Source organism: Bufo bufo, chromosome 6 (genome assembly GCF_905171765.1).
Source record: "Bufo bufo chromosome 6, aBufBuf1.1, whole genome shotgun sequence".
Classification (NCBI taxonomy): domain Eukaryota; kingdom Metazoa; phylum Chordata; class Amphibia; order Anura; family Bufonidae; genus Bufo; species Bufo bufo.
Window position 1 is genome coordinate 55361228 of NC_053394.1, and position 16784 is coordinate 55378011.

General features: G+C 41.2%; 1 protein-coding gene across 2 annotated transcripts in view; it reads left to right on the forward strand.

The window, feature by feature from the left end:
* The window catches only part of LOC121003843 (alpha-2-macroglobulin-like), a 100437-nt gene that overhangs the window by 65436 nt on the left and 18217 nt on the right, over nucleotides 1–16784 (forward strand). For both annotated transcript variants that reach the window (XM_040435767.1, XM_040435768.1), the window contains exons 22-29: nucleotides 3836–3887; nucleotides 5111–5194; nucleotides 7495–7671; nucleotides 9048–9141; nucleotides 11000–11156; nucleotides 12420–12494; nucleotides 14873–15035; nucleotides 16014–16237. In XM_040435767.1, coding sequence (XP_040291701.1) covers nucleotides 3836–3887; nucleotides 5111–5194; nucleotides 7495–7671; nucleotides 9048–9141; nucleotides 11000–11156; nucleotides 12420–12494; nucleotides 14873–15035; nucleotides 16014–16237 — 1026 coding nt within the window. The remainder of the gene's footprint in view (nucleotides 1–3835; nucleotides 3888–5110; nucleotides 5195–7494; nucleotides 7672–9047; nucleotides 9142–10999; nucleotides 11157–12419; nucleotides 12495–14872; nucleotides 15036–16013; nucleotides 16238–16784) is intronic.

The following is a 16784-nucleotide window of genomic DNA, read 5'->3' on the forward strand; positions in this document are numbered from 1 at the left end:
AGTTTTCACGAAGTGAAAACTCATATCTGAAAAAGCTTTTATGCAGACGGATCTGCGATCCGTCTGTGTGAAAGTTGCCAACGGCCATGGATCACGGACGCGGATTCCAATCTTGTGTGCATCCGTGTTTTTTCACGGACCCATTGACTTGATTGGGTCTGTGAACCGTTGTCCGTCAAAAAAATAGGACAGGTCCTATTTTTTTGACGGACAGGAAACACGGATCACGGCAGCGGATGAACAACGGTGCATTTTCTGATTTTTTTTTTTTGAAACTCATTTTTTATTAACACACATTCACAATACAACAAAGATACATAATAATAAATTTCTACACTAATATTGCAGAACTTTGCTTTAAAAAAAAAACAAAAAAACATTTCAAGTCAATTCAGGAAACATACAGATGAAGCCTCAGTCAGTTATTGAAAGGATAAATCTAATGAACAACATGGTGAACACATAACATGGAAGCTTCACAATCAAATGTCAAAACGTAATGGCTTATTTGACTGAATTGCATTGGCGGAACCACAACCATCTAAAGTCAGGCAGCTGCTGAATAAAGTCCTCCAGTGTCAATGGGTTAAAGGGATTTTCTGAGATTTTAATATTGAAGGCCCAACAATGAAATTAGCGGAGGTCAGACTCCCAGCACCCCTGTGGCAAGTACAGCACCGTCCATTCGATATAAGCTGTGCTTGGTGCTGCAGCTCAGCCCCATTTACTTGAATGTGACATCAAATGGCCTAGAAAAAAGCCTGAGGCTCCTTTCAGACAAGTGAGCTCCACGCTCCGGACCCGCAGCACGCGCAAGGCAACATTTTCTGATTTTTTAACGTTGAAAGTCAATGGGTCCGCAGAAAATCACGGAAAACTGAACAACGGCCACGGATGCACACAACGGTTGTGTGCATGAAGCTTAATGATGCGCTCCCCCTGCTCCCCATGTGCTTACCGGTACATGTCACGCTCCTGTAGTAAACACTAGCAGCTAGCAGGCAGGCCGGGCGGCCGTAACTCACAGAGGTCACGTGCCTGCTCCGCCTACTTCATTCATAAAGTAGGCGGAGCAGTCACGTGACCTCCGTGAGTTACGGCCGCCCGGCCTGCCTGCTAGCTGCTAGTGCTTACTACAGGAGCGTGACATATGTGTACCGGTAAGCACGTGGGGAGCGCATCATTATTATTTAGTTTAGATCTGATGATTAACACTAGGTATAATACAGTACATACTGAGCTGCGGGGCCAGAGTATAGTGCCTGCACGGCCCGCCACTCTCCCCGCCTACTACAGCCCCTCCTCCCTCCTCACTAATACATCACAGTCTGCGATGCTGCAGCATCGCAGACTGCGATGTAAATTGCCAGCATTCGCCCCATAAGACGCAGGGGCACTTTCCCCCCACTTTTGGGGGGGGGAAAGTGCGTCTTATGGGGCGAAAAATATGGTAGATAGATATGAGATAGATAGATAGAGTGGTGTTGAACGTGTGTGAACCTTTCAGACTTTTTTATATTTCTACATAAATTTGACCTAAAACGACATCAGATTATTATTTTTTTTTTGTTTTTGCATTAAATTTTTCTTCCCTATCTTCCTTGAGCCATAACTTTTTTTTTTTTCTGTTCACATAGCTGTTTGAGGGCTTATTTTTTTGCGGGACAAGGTGTACTTTCTAATGCCATCATTTAATATGGCATACAATGTAGTGGGAAGCAGATTTTTTTTTTTCCAAATGGGGTGGAATTGGAAACAAAACGCAATTCCTCCACAGTTTTACAGTTTTTGTTCCCATAGCATTCCGTTTGCAGCAAAACTGACCTGTGCCCTTCATTCTCTGGATCTGTACGCTTACAATGATACCACATATGTGTAGATTTTTTGTCTAAATAGTGTAAAAATAAATTAAAACTTTGAGAATTTTTTATTTTTTTTTACACCACAATATTCAGACCCCTATAACTTTTTAATAGTATCTACTGAGCTGTCCGGGGGCTCATTTTTTGCAGGACGATCTGTAGTTTTTATTGATACCATTTTGGAGTGTATGAGACTTTTTTATCACATTTTATTACATTTTGTGGGGGGTAAGAGAAGCAATGAAAAAATTGTGAATCAGCAATTTTTCCGTTACGTCATTCGCTGTATTGGAAAAATATTTTGTTATTTATGTGTTTATTTTTTATTCTACGGAAAGGGGGGTGATTAAATTTTTATGCCAAAATAGGAATTGCAGCTTTAATGCTCTGAGTCTCTTCAGCGAGACTCAACGTATTGAAATCAATTTACCGGCATCCTCACTGGCCGCAGAGCTTCCGGATTTTTCACCCTTTAGATGCCGTGATCTCACTTGATCACGGCATCTAAAGGCTTTAATTACCGCGATCGGCATTATTAAAACAGAGGAGACATGTTTGCTAAAGGACTAATCAACAATTACCGGAAACATTTAGTTGCAGTTATTGTGGCACAAGAGGGCCACACCAGATACTGAAAGCAAAGGTTCACATACTTTTATCACTCACAGACATGTGATATTGGATCATTTTCCTCAATAAATACATGACCAAGTCTAAGATTTTTGAATCATTTGTTTGATTTGGTTATCTTTATCTGTTTTTAGGTCAAATTTATGCAGAAATATAGGAAATTCTGCAGGGTTATCCAACTTTCAAGCATTACTGTAGATAGATGATACATAGCGATATATTAGATAATAAATAGATAGATGCTATGTCACTTCCCCTTGTTGGGCGAGGCATGGTGTGCGGCGTGCTCCCCAGAATTCAGTCACATTTTTATTGGTAAATCTGCCGCACTGTGTCTGATGGAGCGGTGAAGAACTTTAGAGAGGTTTTCCAAGGTCATCAAATAATTAGCTAAGGGAAGGAAATGGTATAAAATAATTAAAAAATCATAACTCACCAAATAAATCCCCAGTCGTTTCAGCACTGCTAATCCTGATCTTCCGCCAGTGTTTGTTTGCATTGTTGCAGCGATGATCGGCCTGTCTACACATGAGACGGCTGCGGGCTGATCAGTGACCTGAATGGTCTTTTGCTGTACATCACTGAGACCAGTAATTTATTAAGCCTGTAATGATTCTCTTATTATTTTATGCTATTTATGCCATAATTTTGGCCTGTTTTTTTTTTTTTATATACTCTCAGAGATAGACAAAAAAAATATACAGAATGCAGGTTAAAGTGTCTAATAAAGTCAGACAAATGATAATTTAAACAATAGACTAAAATCATACTTGGCATCACACCAGCATATTACACACAACCAGGTCCAGGCTAGAACTAACAAAAAGCCTTGATACTGTACACAAGTCATCCAAACCCATGCACATTACCATAGGTGACCGCCTTTCTTTCTCTGCCCCCATGGTGACCCTGCCTTTCCCAGTTAAGCATGGCCCCACTTTTCTTGGTACACCGCATGACCCCCCTCTTGGTCCCTGGCACGGTTCTGCTCTTATTCCTTATTCCCAGCATAGCTTCTCCCAAGCCTGACTTCTCCTCTTATTCCTGGTCCTCTGCAAGATCCCCCTCTTATTCCTAGCTGCCAGCATGGCTCACCCTTCATTCCTGGTCCCCAGCACGGCTGCAATTCTCAGCCCTGTTACCTAGCAAGGTTCACCTCCTACTACTAGTTGTCGAACTGGTTTCCCTCTACATTTTCCCCCTCTCTGATAACTTTGACACCTCAGAGACAGTCAGTTCTTTGTTCTACAATCATGGGGTCTGTTCAGTGCAGCATGATTTGGGGTGGTTTCACTGTATATACTATAAAAATTCACCGTTTTTTTATTTTTTTTTTATTTTAGCCAGAGGGTATAGAAAAACAAGAAACCCAGAACGCTATAATGTGTGGAAAAGGTAAGTTATTTGTGGGTAGAAGTTCAGGTAATTACCACAGAATCAATGTTAACTTAATGTTTTGAACTACTACTATTACTTACCCTCCTATTTTTCAACTTCTGGTTCTCCTCCTGTTTCAATCATTCTATATGCAGGCGTGCTAAACCTGCGGCCCTCCAGCTGTTGCAAAACTACAACTCCCATCATTTCCGGACAGCCTACAGCTATCAGCCTACAGAAGGGCATGGTCGGAGTTGTAGTTTTACAACAGCTGGAGGGCCGCAGGTTGAGCATTCCTGCCTATATGTATTGGATAAATCATTAAAGGGGTTTTCTGCGACTTTAATACTGATCACCTATCCTCAGGATAGGTGATCAGTATCTGATCGGTGTCGGACCTCCGTTGTTTAGCTGTTTGAAAAGGCAGCAGCATTCGCAGTAGCGCCGCGACCTAGGCCATGTGACGACATGTTCATCGGTCACATGGCCTAGGTGCATCAGCCACATAGAAGTGAGTGCAATATCAAGGACAGCCACTATACAATGTATGGTGCTGTGCTTGGTGCCTTCTCAAACAGCTGATCGGTGAGGGGCCCAGGTGTAGTACCCCTAGGTCTGAGGTACGATTGATTAGATAGATAGATAGATAAATAGATAAACAAAAAAAAGTCAAAGAGCAGCACACAAACAAATTAGCGGTGCAATACCTTCAAAAGACCAAGGACCAAGGTCTTGCTGAATATGAAAAAAAAAAAAGCAAAGGTAGCACACAAAAATCGGTAAAAAAATGGGTCATTTATTAACCCATGTGATAGCAACGTTTCAGCTCTCTCTATGGAGCCTTTGTCAAGCCATGGCCTGACAAAGGCTCGATAGAGAGAGCTGAAACGTTGCTATCACATGGGTTAATAAATTACCCACTATTTTTCACCGATTTTTGTGTGCTGCCTTTGCTTTTTTTTGTTATAGATAGATAGATAGATAGATAGATAGATAGATAGATAGACAGGTAGATAGACAGGTAGATAGACAGGTAGACAGACGGATAGATAGTAATATAAAGTGATATAATATTTAAAGTGTGCTATAATAAAATAGATAGAAAGTAATATAAAGCGATATAATATGTAAAGAAACAGTGATATAGTATGTACAGTATAATAAAGTACTGTACATAGATTATATTAAGAGGACATTTGTGTATTTAGCGCATCCGTAATTCTATCAAATCTTATACTTAGGTTCTGAGATTTCTAAGCTGATTTCCCTAAAACTCCCTGAAAATCTGGTGGAAGGTTCTGCTCGAGCTTACTTCTCTGTTATCGGTAAGTTTCCACATTGTCGTTAACAAAGAGAACTACCAGTGTTAGAATACGACACGCAGACTATATAAGACTTACCGCTACTGCCTAACCTTGAGATTTCACAAACTCGAGACTCCATGTACTACAATACTACAGTCTAAGAGAAGAGGTCAGCTGCATGTAATGAGTGTAACACAGCACAGTCATTCAGTAAGTCCGAAATGCAGAGTGAGACATTTACGAAGACCAAGGGCAGGATTTTTCTTCTTTTTTTTTTCTTTTGCAATCTCTATTTTTAATGTCTAATTCTCTATTTTTGAGGGGGCAAATAAGAAAATAAGAAAAGACAGAAGATCACTGATGTGGGATTTGTCATGCAGTCAGTATTATCCAACATTAAACATTGCCATTTGTAACCAAGGTTGGCAAAGCAGGACTGGAACCTGGCTGTAGAATCAGCAGCATATTATATTATATTTACCATCTGTCCTCACTGGTAAATGATCAACGTAGAAGAAGAGGCAGGATCCAGCAATTTAAATAACGGTGCTTTTAATCCAAGAAAAGGCAGTACAAGCAACCCAGAAGTGCAACGCTTTAGCTATACCTTAGTCTGAGGAAGGCTAAGGTATAGCTGAAACATCACACTTCTGGGTTGCTTGTACTGACTTTTCTTGGATTAAAAGCACCGTTATTTAAATTGCTGGATCCTGCCTCTTCTTCTACGTTGATCATATGGATGAGCTGTTGGATACAGGTCTGGAGGCGCACATCTAGGTTCTCAGGACTTCATCCTTTTTGTGGGTGCTGTATTTATTTCATTTTACACTGGTACATGATGCCACATGTCATCATAATCGACAACAGCCATACCATTGCATGATTGACACCTGGCATCACAAATCGTGATATTCATTGAAGATACAAGGCTGACAACCTCACCGCTAAGCCATGAGTCCAAGATGCATAAAACCAGATCACTGTCATCATTTGTAAACGGGCAGATAACCAACCAGTATAGTAAAATGTGGTCCTGGTGCTTGCAACTGTTGGGGTCCCGGGTTTGAATCTGACCAAGGAAAACGTCCTCATGGAGTATACATGTTCTCCTCGTGTTTAGTTGGGTTTCCTCTGAAAAATTTGGTTTTCTACAACACTCTAACAACAGTACTAATAGCATAATTTGAAATTTTAATTATGATCTCCGACGGGAACAGGGACCGACGTGAGTAATGGCAGTCTCTGGACAGCGGCGGGGATATGTTGGGGCTATAAAATGAATAAAATAATTATAATGCGGCTCACAAGCTTTAACTGGCAACATCTACAATGGTTTTGATTTACTGGAGGTAATACAGGGTTAAAATATTAGTATGCATTAGTGATGGACGAACATCCGCCGGGACGGTTCGCGAACGCGATCAAATGTTCGCGAACCGCAAGTTCATGCCGGGTCCCATTCATTTTATTGGCAGGCGAACCTGAAAAACCTTCAGCTCATATTTGCAGCCAAGAAATAATTACTAGAAGTGCACAAATAGTCCCACAACATGAACAGTGACATACCAGATGTATTATTCGAATTTGCGATCTCCATTCATTATTTTTTTAATGCGAAATATCGGCAATATAATTTTCACGTACGCGCATGCGCAAATGCACTATACAGTACCCAAATGTACTATTAAGAAAGAATATTGGTATATAACACCCCGCTTCAATCCGTTTTTTGGGGGGCGACAGGTGAATCACACCAGTTATAATTATTTTTTCTAATTGCGTTTGTCCCTCTATATACTGGCGGTATCGCAGCAGAACCGCACACAACTGCTGCACAATACAAATCCACTATAATATGCTTTCTATGTTAGAAAGTATATTATAAGTGTATTGCACCCCTCTGTACTGCACACATATCGATAGCACACCTATACCAGTCCTTAAACTGAATTTTGTGGCCCTATTAGCTAGCGTTTGGTGTCTCTAACAGTCTGTCCCTGCTCCACACAGCAACCTCTCCCTACACTGACAAAAGACTGAATGTAAAATGGCGGCCAGATCTGGTCTATTTATCAGGTAGGGGGTATGTTCATGGGCTGAAACGTCTCAATTGGCTGTCCTGTACCACCTGATGGATGTGTCATGGGTCAAAGTTCTTCACAACGTAAAAGAATATGGCGGATGCGAATATCTCCATATGTTCGCATGTTCGCCGCGAACCGACCACAGGGCGAACTGCAAGGCCATCTCTAGTATGCACAGCATTCCTTTAGGGACACGGTCTAACTATTAAAATGATAAATGTCTCATACTTTTTTTAGGGGATCTCATGGGAACTTCATTGCAGAATTTGGGGAATCTCCTCCAGATGCCATATGGATGTGGAGAACAAAACATGGTCCTGTTCACTCCTAATATTTATATACTGGACTATCTCAATGGAACAAACCAGCTTACCCCAGCGATAAAAGCCAAAGCCCTGAGCTACCTGACCACTGGTAAGACATCTGTAGCTCATTCACTTCTCTTCACCTGTTGTGCTACAGAGGGGCACATCCAAACAGTCAACTCTTTATAGTGTTAAAGGGGTTTTCCAGGATTTTCATATTGATGGACTATCCTTAGGATCCTTAGGATAGGTCATCAATATGAGATCGGCAGGGGTCTGACTCCCAGCACCCCTCACGATCAACTATTTGAACAGGCAGTGACGCACCGTGGCCTCCTCGCAGCTCACCAATCCCAGTCCTGTACATTGTATAGCATCTGTGCTTGGTATTGCATCTCAGGCCCATTCATTTGAATGGTACTGAGCTGCTCCTAGGCCATGTGACATCTCACATGGCCTAGATGGAGTCCTAAGCACTCATCATACAGCTGATCAGTGAGGTGCCAGACGCCCGTCAATCTCATATTGATGGGGATAGGCCATTAATATGAAAATCTTGGAAAACCCCTTTAACTAGTACATCCACCCTATCACATGGGTTGTCTCTAGGTCCTCCTGCTTTTATTTATGGCAAATCTGCCTAGGCATATAGCAATATTTTGTGTACACCATTTTATACCTAGTCAGATTGGCCAATATGAACTCACACAAAAAGTTGGGCTACAACCCCAATGCAAGCTCTAATGGACTCCACACTGATTGGGGGTCAGCTCTCCCAAAAACCTGTATTTGAAAATAGAAGAGGAAAGCTGAAGAGACATGCTATGTAAAGGGGATCTGTCATTAGAGATGAGTGAATTTCTTGAAATTCGTTTTGTTTCCGATTCGTTCTATTTGACTGGCAAATTTGTTTCGTCCCCAAAAAATTCAACTGAATTGAAAATACCCCAATTGCCCTGACAAGTGGTGTATGACGTTCTAAGGTCTCCTAGGGCTACATACGGCTATGGGTAAATGGACGGCAGTGGGGGTAACAAACAGCCTGCTAAAAAAAATACTGGCCTGTCAGTATCCCTTTATAGTGAAAGATGCCTTCTTCTCTGTCTTCTGATTTGTAAAACGGTGGCCACCATTTTGTGCGTTAAATCCAAAAAAATTCAGATTTGTTGAAAAGTTTTAGGAAAAATTGTGACAAATTCAATTCCTTTAGAATTTATTAGCTCATCTCTATCTGTCATGATTCCTGCCATGTCTTTTTTATTAATGAATTGTATTCCTCATAATAATATAATTCAGGAGCATCTTTTCTTTCTTTTTGCTATAAAATTGCTCTATAAAACACTCGGATAACCCCTTTCATTTATTCATACATTTCTAGAAGGCATAACAGAGACATGACAGGAAACTTGACAGGTCCTCTGGAAGCCTATTTTCTATGTTAGCCCGTCTTTACTTCTCACATTGAGACTTAATATTTTTATACAGGTTATCAAAAACAGATGGCTTATAAACACCCTGATGGATCCTACAGCGCATTTGGACCAAGAGGTAGAGGATCTGCGGATTCAGGAAATACCTGGTAGGAACACATAGGAGTCTGTAAAGAAGAGAGGGGGGTGTGCTGAATTAGTGTAACTAAGAATCTTCTATAAACCAGTTTATCATGGGCTTCAGACTGGTACTTCAACAACATGTTCATTATAGGGGTTGTCCCATGAAAAATGTTCTACATTTTTCAAACCAGCACCTGGATCTGAATACTTTTGAAATTGCACCACCTGCTGTTTGTTCTTTTTCTAAATTATCTTTCCACCTCACTGAGGTGGACACAAATGCTCAGTTCAATTGGAGCAATGGGAAGATCTCTGGTTCCATGTGAGGTACAGGACTGGTTCTACCTTTGTTAGAAAGAGATTGTCATGTACTATATTACATTAATCATGGGATAACCCCTTTAAAGAGCATCTGTCAGCAGATTTGTACCTATTAAACTGGCTGACCTGTTACATGTGCACTTGGCAGCTGAAGGCATCTGTGTTAGTGCCATGTTCATATGTGCCCGCATTGCTGAGAAAAATGATGCTTTACTATATGCAAATGAGCCTTTTAGGAGCAAAGGGGGCGTTGCTGTTACACCTAGAGGCTCTGCTCTCTCTGCAACTGCCGCACCCTCTGCATTTTGATTGATAGGGCCAGGCATTATGATGATTTTACTGCCCGGCCCTGTCAATTAAAGTAGAGAGGATGTGGCAGATGCAGAAAGAGCAGAGCCTCTAGGTGTAATGACAACGCCCCCGTTGCTCCTAGAGGCTAATTTGCATATATTAAAACATCATTTTTTACAGCAATGTGGACACAGATGGACATGGGACCAACACAGATGCCTTCAGCTGCCAAGCGCACATGGTCAACCAGTAACAGGTCAACCAGTTAAATCTGCTGACAGATGCCCTTTCATCTTTGAAATCTAAAGTCCTGCTGCCCCACATTCCCAGGTTCGGGTATCTTTGTGTTACAGCAATAGCACCTAGACACTGGGAGAGATTTACTAAGCTAAATACACCCAAATTTTGGCTCAATTTGTACCTTGCACCAGATTTATTTTGAGTTTTGGATGTTTTTTTGTACCTGGCTATATAGAAAAGTGTCTAGAAAAGGGGATGTGGCAAAATGAGTCTTGCTTTTTGGTGCTAAATATTTGTCTAAAGTAAACAAACCGAGAAGTGGCGTAAGATAAAGTGTCTGTCCTCAGCCAAATTTATGCTTAAGAACACTATTTTGATATTGACATCTATGGATCTATACACTTGGAGACTTTTCCTGGTGTATAAGTTGGACGTTCATGACCTTAGCCTGTATTTCTTTCCAGAACCATAACCATATTTTTTAGCTTATCAATACAGTGAAGGGGTTGTTCAGTATGGACAATACCTTTTTGTTAAAAGGGTTCCAGTGGGTTGTCCATTAAATTAATGGACTTACTGGATCCTTTAGAGTGAGGTTTTTCTAAAATGGACATGCCCTTTAAGAACTTGGGCTCTGTTGACAAATTTCCGACCATAAACAGATGTCCATACAGTTCATGGGTGCAAGCACAAATTTAACTTGGGGGAGGGGCTCCCTAAACTGCCGACTCTTTCCGCCCTTCTCTAACAAACCTCTCTAGTAGATCCCCAGTTCCTCTCGGTCCAACTTGGCTACATTTTTTTCCTGCCAGGACCCAGTGAGATGGTGTCCAGAGATAAAAAAAAAAGGATGCCTTATGGTGGAGGATTAGAGGATCTAGACCCATCCCCCCACCACCACCCTGAATGTCTGTTATTAATGCATTTTCCCCATAGAACATATCTTCATGTTGCTTGTCCAGCACTGGTTTACACCTTCATGGCTCTTATGATCATAAATCTTCAGTATTCTAATACTATGTCTCTTCACAGGTTGACGGCCTTTGTCATGAAGTCTTTTTCCAGAGCCCAATCTTACATATACATTGATCCTAAACACATAAGTGATGCTCTGTTTTGGCTTACTCGTCAACAGAAGGAAAATGGCTGCTTCCATAACACCGGCTATCTCTTTAACAATGCCATGAAGGTGAAAGCAAGAAAATGAAAAGAGAATAGATAGTGCCCCAAGTAGGGAGAATGGTCATAAAATGGAGATAGGGGATAATAGATTGTGCCCCATGTAGGGAGAATGGTCAAAAAAGAAGATAGAGGACAATAGATGGTGCCCCAAGTAGGGAGAATGGTCAAAAAAGGTAGATAGAGGACAATAGATGGTGCCCCAAGTAGGGAGAATGGTCAAAAAAGGTAGATAGAGGACAATAGATGGTGCCCCAAGTAGGGAGAATGGTCAAAACGGGAGATAGAGGACAATAGATAGTGCCCCAAGTAGGGAGAATGGTCAAAAAAGTTAGATAGAGGACAATAGATGGTGCCCGAAGTAGGAAGAATGGTCAAAAAGGGTAGATAGAGGACAATAGATGGTGCCCCAAGTAGGGAGAATGGTCAAAAAAGGTAGATAGAGGACAATAGATGGTGCCCCAAGTAGGGAGAATGGTCAAAACGGGAGATAGAGGACAATAGATGGTGCCCCAAGTAGGGAGAATAGTCAAAAAAAGGAGATCGAGGACAATAGATGGTGCCCCAAGTAGGAAGAATGGTCAAAAAGGGAGATAGAGGACAATAGATGGTGCCCCAAGTAGGGAGAATGGTCAAAAAAGGTAGATAGAGGATAATAGATGGTGCCCCAAGTAGGGAGAATGGTCAAAAAAGGTAGATAGAGGACAATAGATGGTGCCCCAAGTAGGGAGAATGGTCAAAAAAGGTAGATAGAGGACAATAGATGGTGCCCCAAGTAGGAAGAATGGTCAAAAAAGGTAGATAGAGGACAATAGATGGTGCCCCAAGTAGGAAGAATGGTCAAAAAGGGAGATAGAGGACAATAGATGGTGCCCCAAGTAGGGAGAATAGTCAAAAAAAGGAGATAGAGGACAATAGATGGTGCCCCAAGTAGGAAGAATGGTCAAAAAGGGAGATAGAGGACAATAGATGGTGCCCCATGTAGGGAGAATGGTCAAAAAGGGAGATAGAGGACAATAGATGGTGCCCCAAGTAGGAAGAATGAATTATACAATACATGTAAAAGGTCTGTAAAGCAATACACAAAAATAACCATTGGTGACAGGCTCTTATAGATTGTACAGGTGTAGCATCTGGTTTATAAACCCTAACCATTTATATTCATGCCTGTGTTATCCCCCTGAAATAGCATTTACATGATGTATATAGGGGTTATTAGAAATACTGTGTTGTCTATTGGTCTAAGAGTAACTTGCTTTTGCTTGCTCTTTAGGGTGGAGTAGATGATGAGACCACTTTGGCTGCATACATTACCATAGCTCTAATGGAATTACCATTGTCTACAACGGTAAGTGAACACAGTAGTCTTTCCATCCATGGTAGTCATTCTCAGGTATGTAAAGGGCAAAAACTATTCTAGCACCAATGGACCATGGCCTTTGGAATCCACAAAGAATGCCAATATTCAGTATTTGTCTACTGAAATGAATTAAAGGAGATGGTGATGTGAAAGCTATAAATTCAGTTTGGGGTAACAGATCTGTAATAAATTATTTTAATCACACCAGGAAGATGTCAATTTTTTTTTTTGTGTGGGTGTCATGGAACAAATTGTATATAAAGAGGGCTCTTTACTCTTTTACTCCTTAGGATTGTTAAAGAGAATGTGTCATCAGAAAAATAATTATTGTGGCTTTTTTTTAATATTTTTTTTTGAATTTCTGATTTTTTTTTCACCATGTCAAAGGTGTGTAAACTTGCAATTTTCGCGCCGCCCACGAGGCCATATAATATGTGTCTGATTTCCTGTTTTGTACAGGGAACTTTTCAATACCTATTATTATTATTATTATTATTATTATTATCACCACAGGCAGAATTACAATGACAAGTAACACTTCTGTACAGATAATAACACAGGATCCACCATTCACAACAGCTTATCTACTACCTCCTGACCTCTGCACAGGTCACAGAACATTGCTAGAAAACTCTCCCATAGAACTCAATGGGGTCCCCTCCAGACTATCGTGTCTATAGCCCATGTGCCTGCCCTTCAAAGACAGAAAGTCTTAACGGATTTCAGGCCTAGTGCACAGTGTGAAAACTGCAGATTTTTGTTTATTTTTTATTAGCGATAGTGATACGGGATTTTTTTTATGAAAATCATCAGAAATTCTTTTAAAAAAAATGTGTCTAACATAAAAACGTGATTTAAACAATAGGTCATTTTTCTGACAACACATTCCCTTTGATAGTGGGGTTCTGTTCCCATTGAGATCTCATGAGAAGATGCTTATTCTGCCCGCTCAAGCACTTGTGTACTTTAATTTGTGAAATTACACAAACCATGTGCCAAGATACAAGGGAAGGATGCAAGTCCATCAGAACAAGAGCTGACGCTTGCGGCCTTCTACTCTGACTCATAGACTTGAGATTCTCCCCCACCCCCCGTAACTTTACTCAGAAGCAGAAAATTCAAGCCTCACTTTTGTTTAAAGGAGTTTTTCCAGTTTCCATCAATCCTTTATGAAGGTTGTTGTCATTTTGTAATGTATTTCTATCACCTTTATTGCTCTTATCTTACATTCTGGGCTGTGGTCACATGACCATGTCCATGCAGCTCTTTCTTATTTCCTGTCATGTTATGTCCATGGGCGGGGCAGTGATAGGGGAGTGTCTATGCAAATAGCTGGGTAGGAGGAGCTATAAACTAGCTGGGCATTGTTAGGGGCGGTGCTGGAGCTGTGGCAGAGAAAGGAGAAGGGCATGAGTTTGGTTGGATACAGAAACAAGAAGTGCTATATGCAGGATGAAGAAAAAAAATGAAGAATTGGTTCACATGGTGAAATTGGGTCAGGAGAGTACAAACTGAAAAAAAAATGCACGAGCAAGATGTACGGTACATTAGGCAAGCAACTATTATATCTGTTAAAAAAAAAACATAGTTTGTTTTAAAAGGGCCAGAAAGGGTTTAAACTAAAAATTAGCATTACTCACCTCAGCAATGCTGCTCTGGTTCCTGCTTCTTTACACTTCCTGTTTCCATCCTAACACACAGGAAGCGGCTGGAAATGGCTGCAGTGGTGATCTGCCTCTGCCAATGATTGGATGAGCAGGCATTTCCAGTGATTTCTTGTGTGTCGAGATGGGACCAGAGCAGCTTATTTATTGTTTTTAATCCTTTGTAGCTCTTTTTTATCTTTCCCGCAGAAACCCCCTTTAAGCCTAATATCATACCTGTGCCCCCCGCCCCAGCTCAGAAATAAAAATAGGGGGAAAAATAGTCAACAGTACCTTTCTTTATCTAAAACACTAGCTCTGTATAGGTAAAATGGATTGGTTCATAGATTTTCATCTGTAGGTCAGTACGGTATAAGTCTTGGAAGGTAATGACTCTCTGGGACGAAGTATGCAAATTACTTACATCTAGATGGAAGAAAACTCTTTCTTTAAGTCAACGTCTGACCATAGTACTAGAGGGGCTGTTTTCTTCCTTCTGGAGGATAGCTGATTTGCTAGGATGGATAAGGTAAATCATGGGTATCAGGAATTATTGTTATATATATGCTTGAAAAAGGCTCAAGTGTAGAGCCGAAACGTTGCACCACCTGGGTGAATAAAGGTTCACTTATTTTCATCTACTGGAGTGCCGCTCGTTTTTCCGGATTTATATATATATGTATAGAGAGAGCAGCCGTATATGTAAATTGATTCTCTCCACAGCATATCGTGGTCCGAAATGCATTATTCTGCCTGGAGAGTGCACTAAACAAGGAAATCAACATCTATACACAAGCATTAATGGCTCACGCCTTTAGTCTTGCTGGAAAAATGGACCTTCGTGCTCGTCTCCTTCAGTCGCTGCAAGAAAAGGCCATTAAGAAAGGTGCAAAACTGTAATATCTAAAGAAGTTATCATCAATACGTGTCCCTTTCTTTTTGTCCACACAGGAGCAGTGTACAGAGCGAGTTGTACTACAGCAACCATATCATACTATGGCGCCATACTGTGCTTCAAGGCGTTACCATAGCGTGTGAATATAACCGGAAAAAATAATAATTCCATATATCACATAGCAGAGATATTCCTGAGAAGCACTGCATTCCTGGCAAGGGATAATACCTTCATAATAGTGCAATATGGAGGCATTCTACGGAGGGTCTACACCTTCATAGTACGAAACAGCTGAGGCTTAGGATTTGTGCACAAGCCTCTGCAAGTCCACCTCATTTTATCTCCTGACATTTTAAATATAGAGCGGGTCATTTATTAACCTGAAATACATCTATATTAGGCATATTTGAGGCGCAGGCTGCGGCGCAAAGGTTAGTTGTGCCCCAATCTGCGACTGTTCCCTGCTCACGCCAGGTCTAAAAAAGTGGGCGTTACGTGGGCGGGGAAGGACCGGCAGGCTCGTCTCATTCATCATTTTCTACGCCTGTATTAGGCGTAGAAAATGGTCTAAATGTAAGATAACTCGGAAGCTGGCTTACATTTAGAAGAGGCACTAGATGTGCTCAAAGTTCTGTAGAGGCCGGCGCCCTCTTCATAACGTAGGCGATCCACCGCCAGGCCAGGAGCTTTATTATTTTATATTTAATAAGTTATCCCAGATTATCTTGGAGTAGCACTTAATGGGTTCAAGCATATTATGGAGTGCAATGACCCCAAGTTCAAGTGTTATCTGTCTTTAGATGGCATTCCATTATAATGATATTACCCTCTACATAAGGAACATAAAAAGAAAGAAAGTTTGTGTTCATGAAGATCAGGTGATGTAACATGTGTCAAAATATCATGCTCTCTATACATGTTGGTCATGGGATATGCAAAACATAGCATCTTGTATTCTTCACATTCCAGATGATACAGTCCATTTGCATCGCCCAGAATTACCAAATAATTCAGGGAGAGTGAGAGACCCTCACAGGAGACCCGCATCCTTCGAAGTTGAGATGACCTCTCACATGTTGTTGGCCATGTTGTCCAAACCTAACGTCTCTACTGAAGACCTAACTGACGCCTCAAAAGTTGTCTCTTGGCTTGTACAACAACAGAACGCCCAAGGAGGGTTTTCATCTACTCAGGTAGACTTCAGACCATACATAATCTCTAACAGATTTCTTCTCAATAGTATTCATCTCTCTCAACAACCAGGTCAAGGCCAGACTTACTTTGAATGGTGCCTGTGTGGATGGTGATGACATCTGTTGGCAGCTTTCCCCCTCCCTCCCTTCCTATGGTGCATAGGAAGTGTATAAATAACTATATAATATATAGTACCTGACTATCAGCATTTTACATTATGGTGAAACAGTGGCATACCTTCAATGGAGGCAGACCACACAAAGGCTATGGGGTCTGGCACTGAGCACCTTCTCTTTCCAATCTGAAACACTGCATCTTCCTGCAGCCACCACTATGGGGAGCTCAGTGCAAACAGATGATTACAGCTTTCAGTTCAATTGTAACTGCATACATTCCTATGCATTGAGCTCCCTCTAGTGGTGGCTTCAGACAGCCAGCTTTGTAATAGATGGGAAGCAGGAGATTTATCATTGTATTTATGCCAGTTGTCTGGCATTGTATTTATGCCAGTTGGGAAATATGGTGGGCACAATGAGCACCATATTT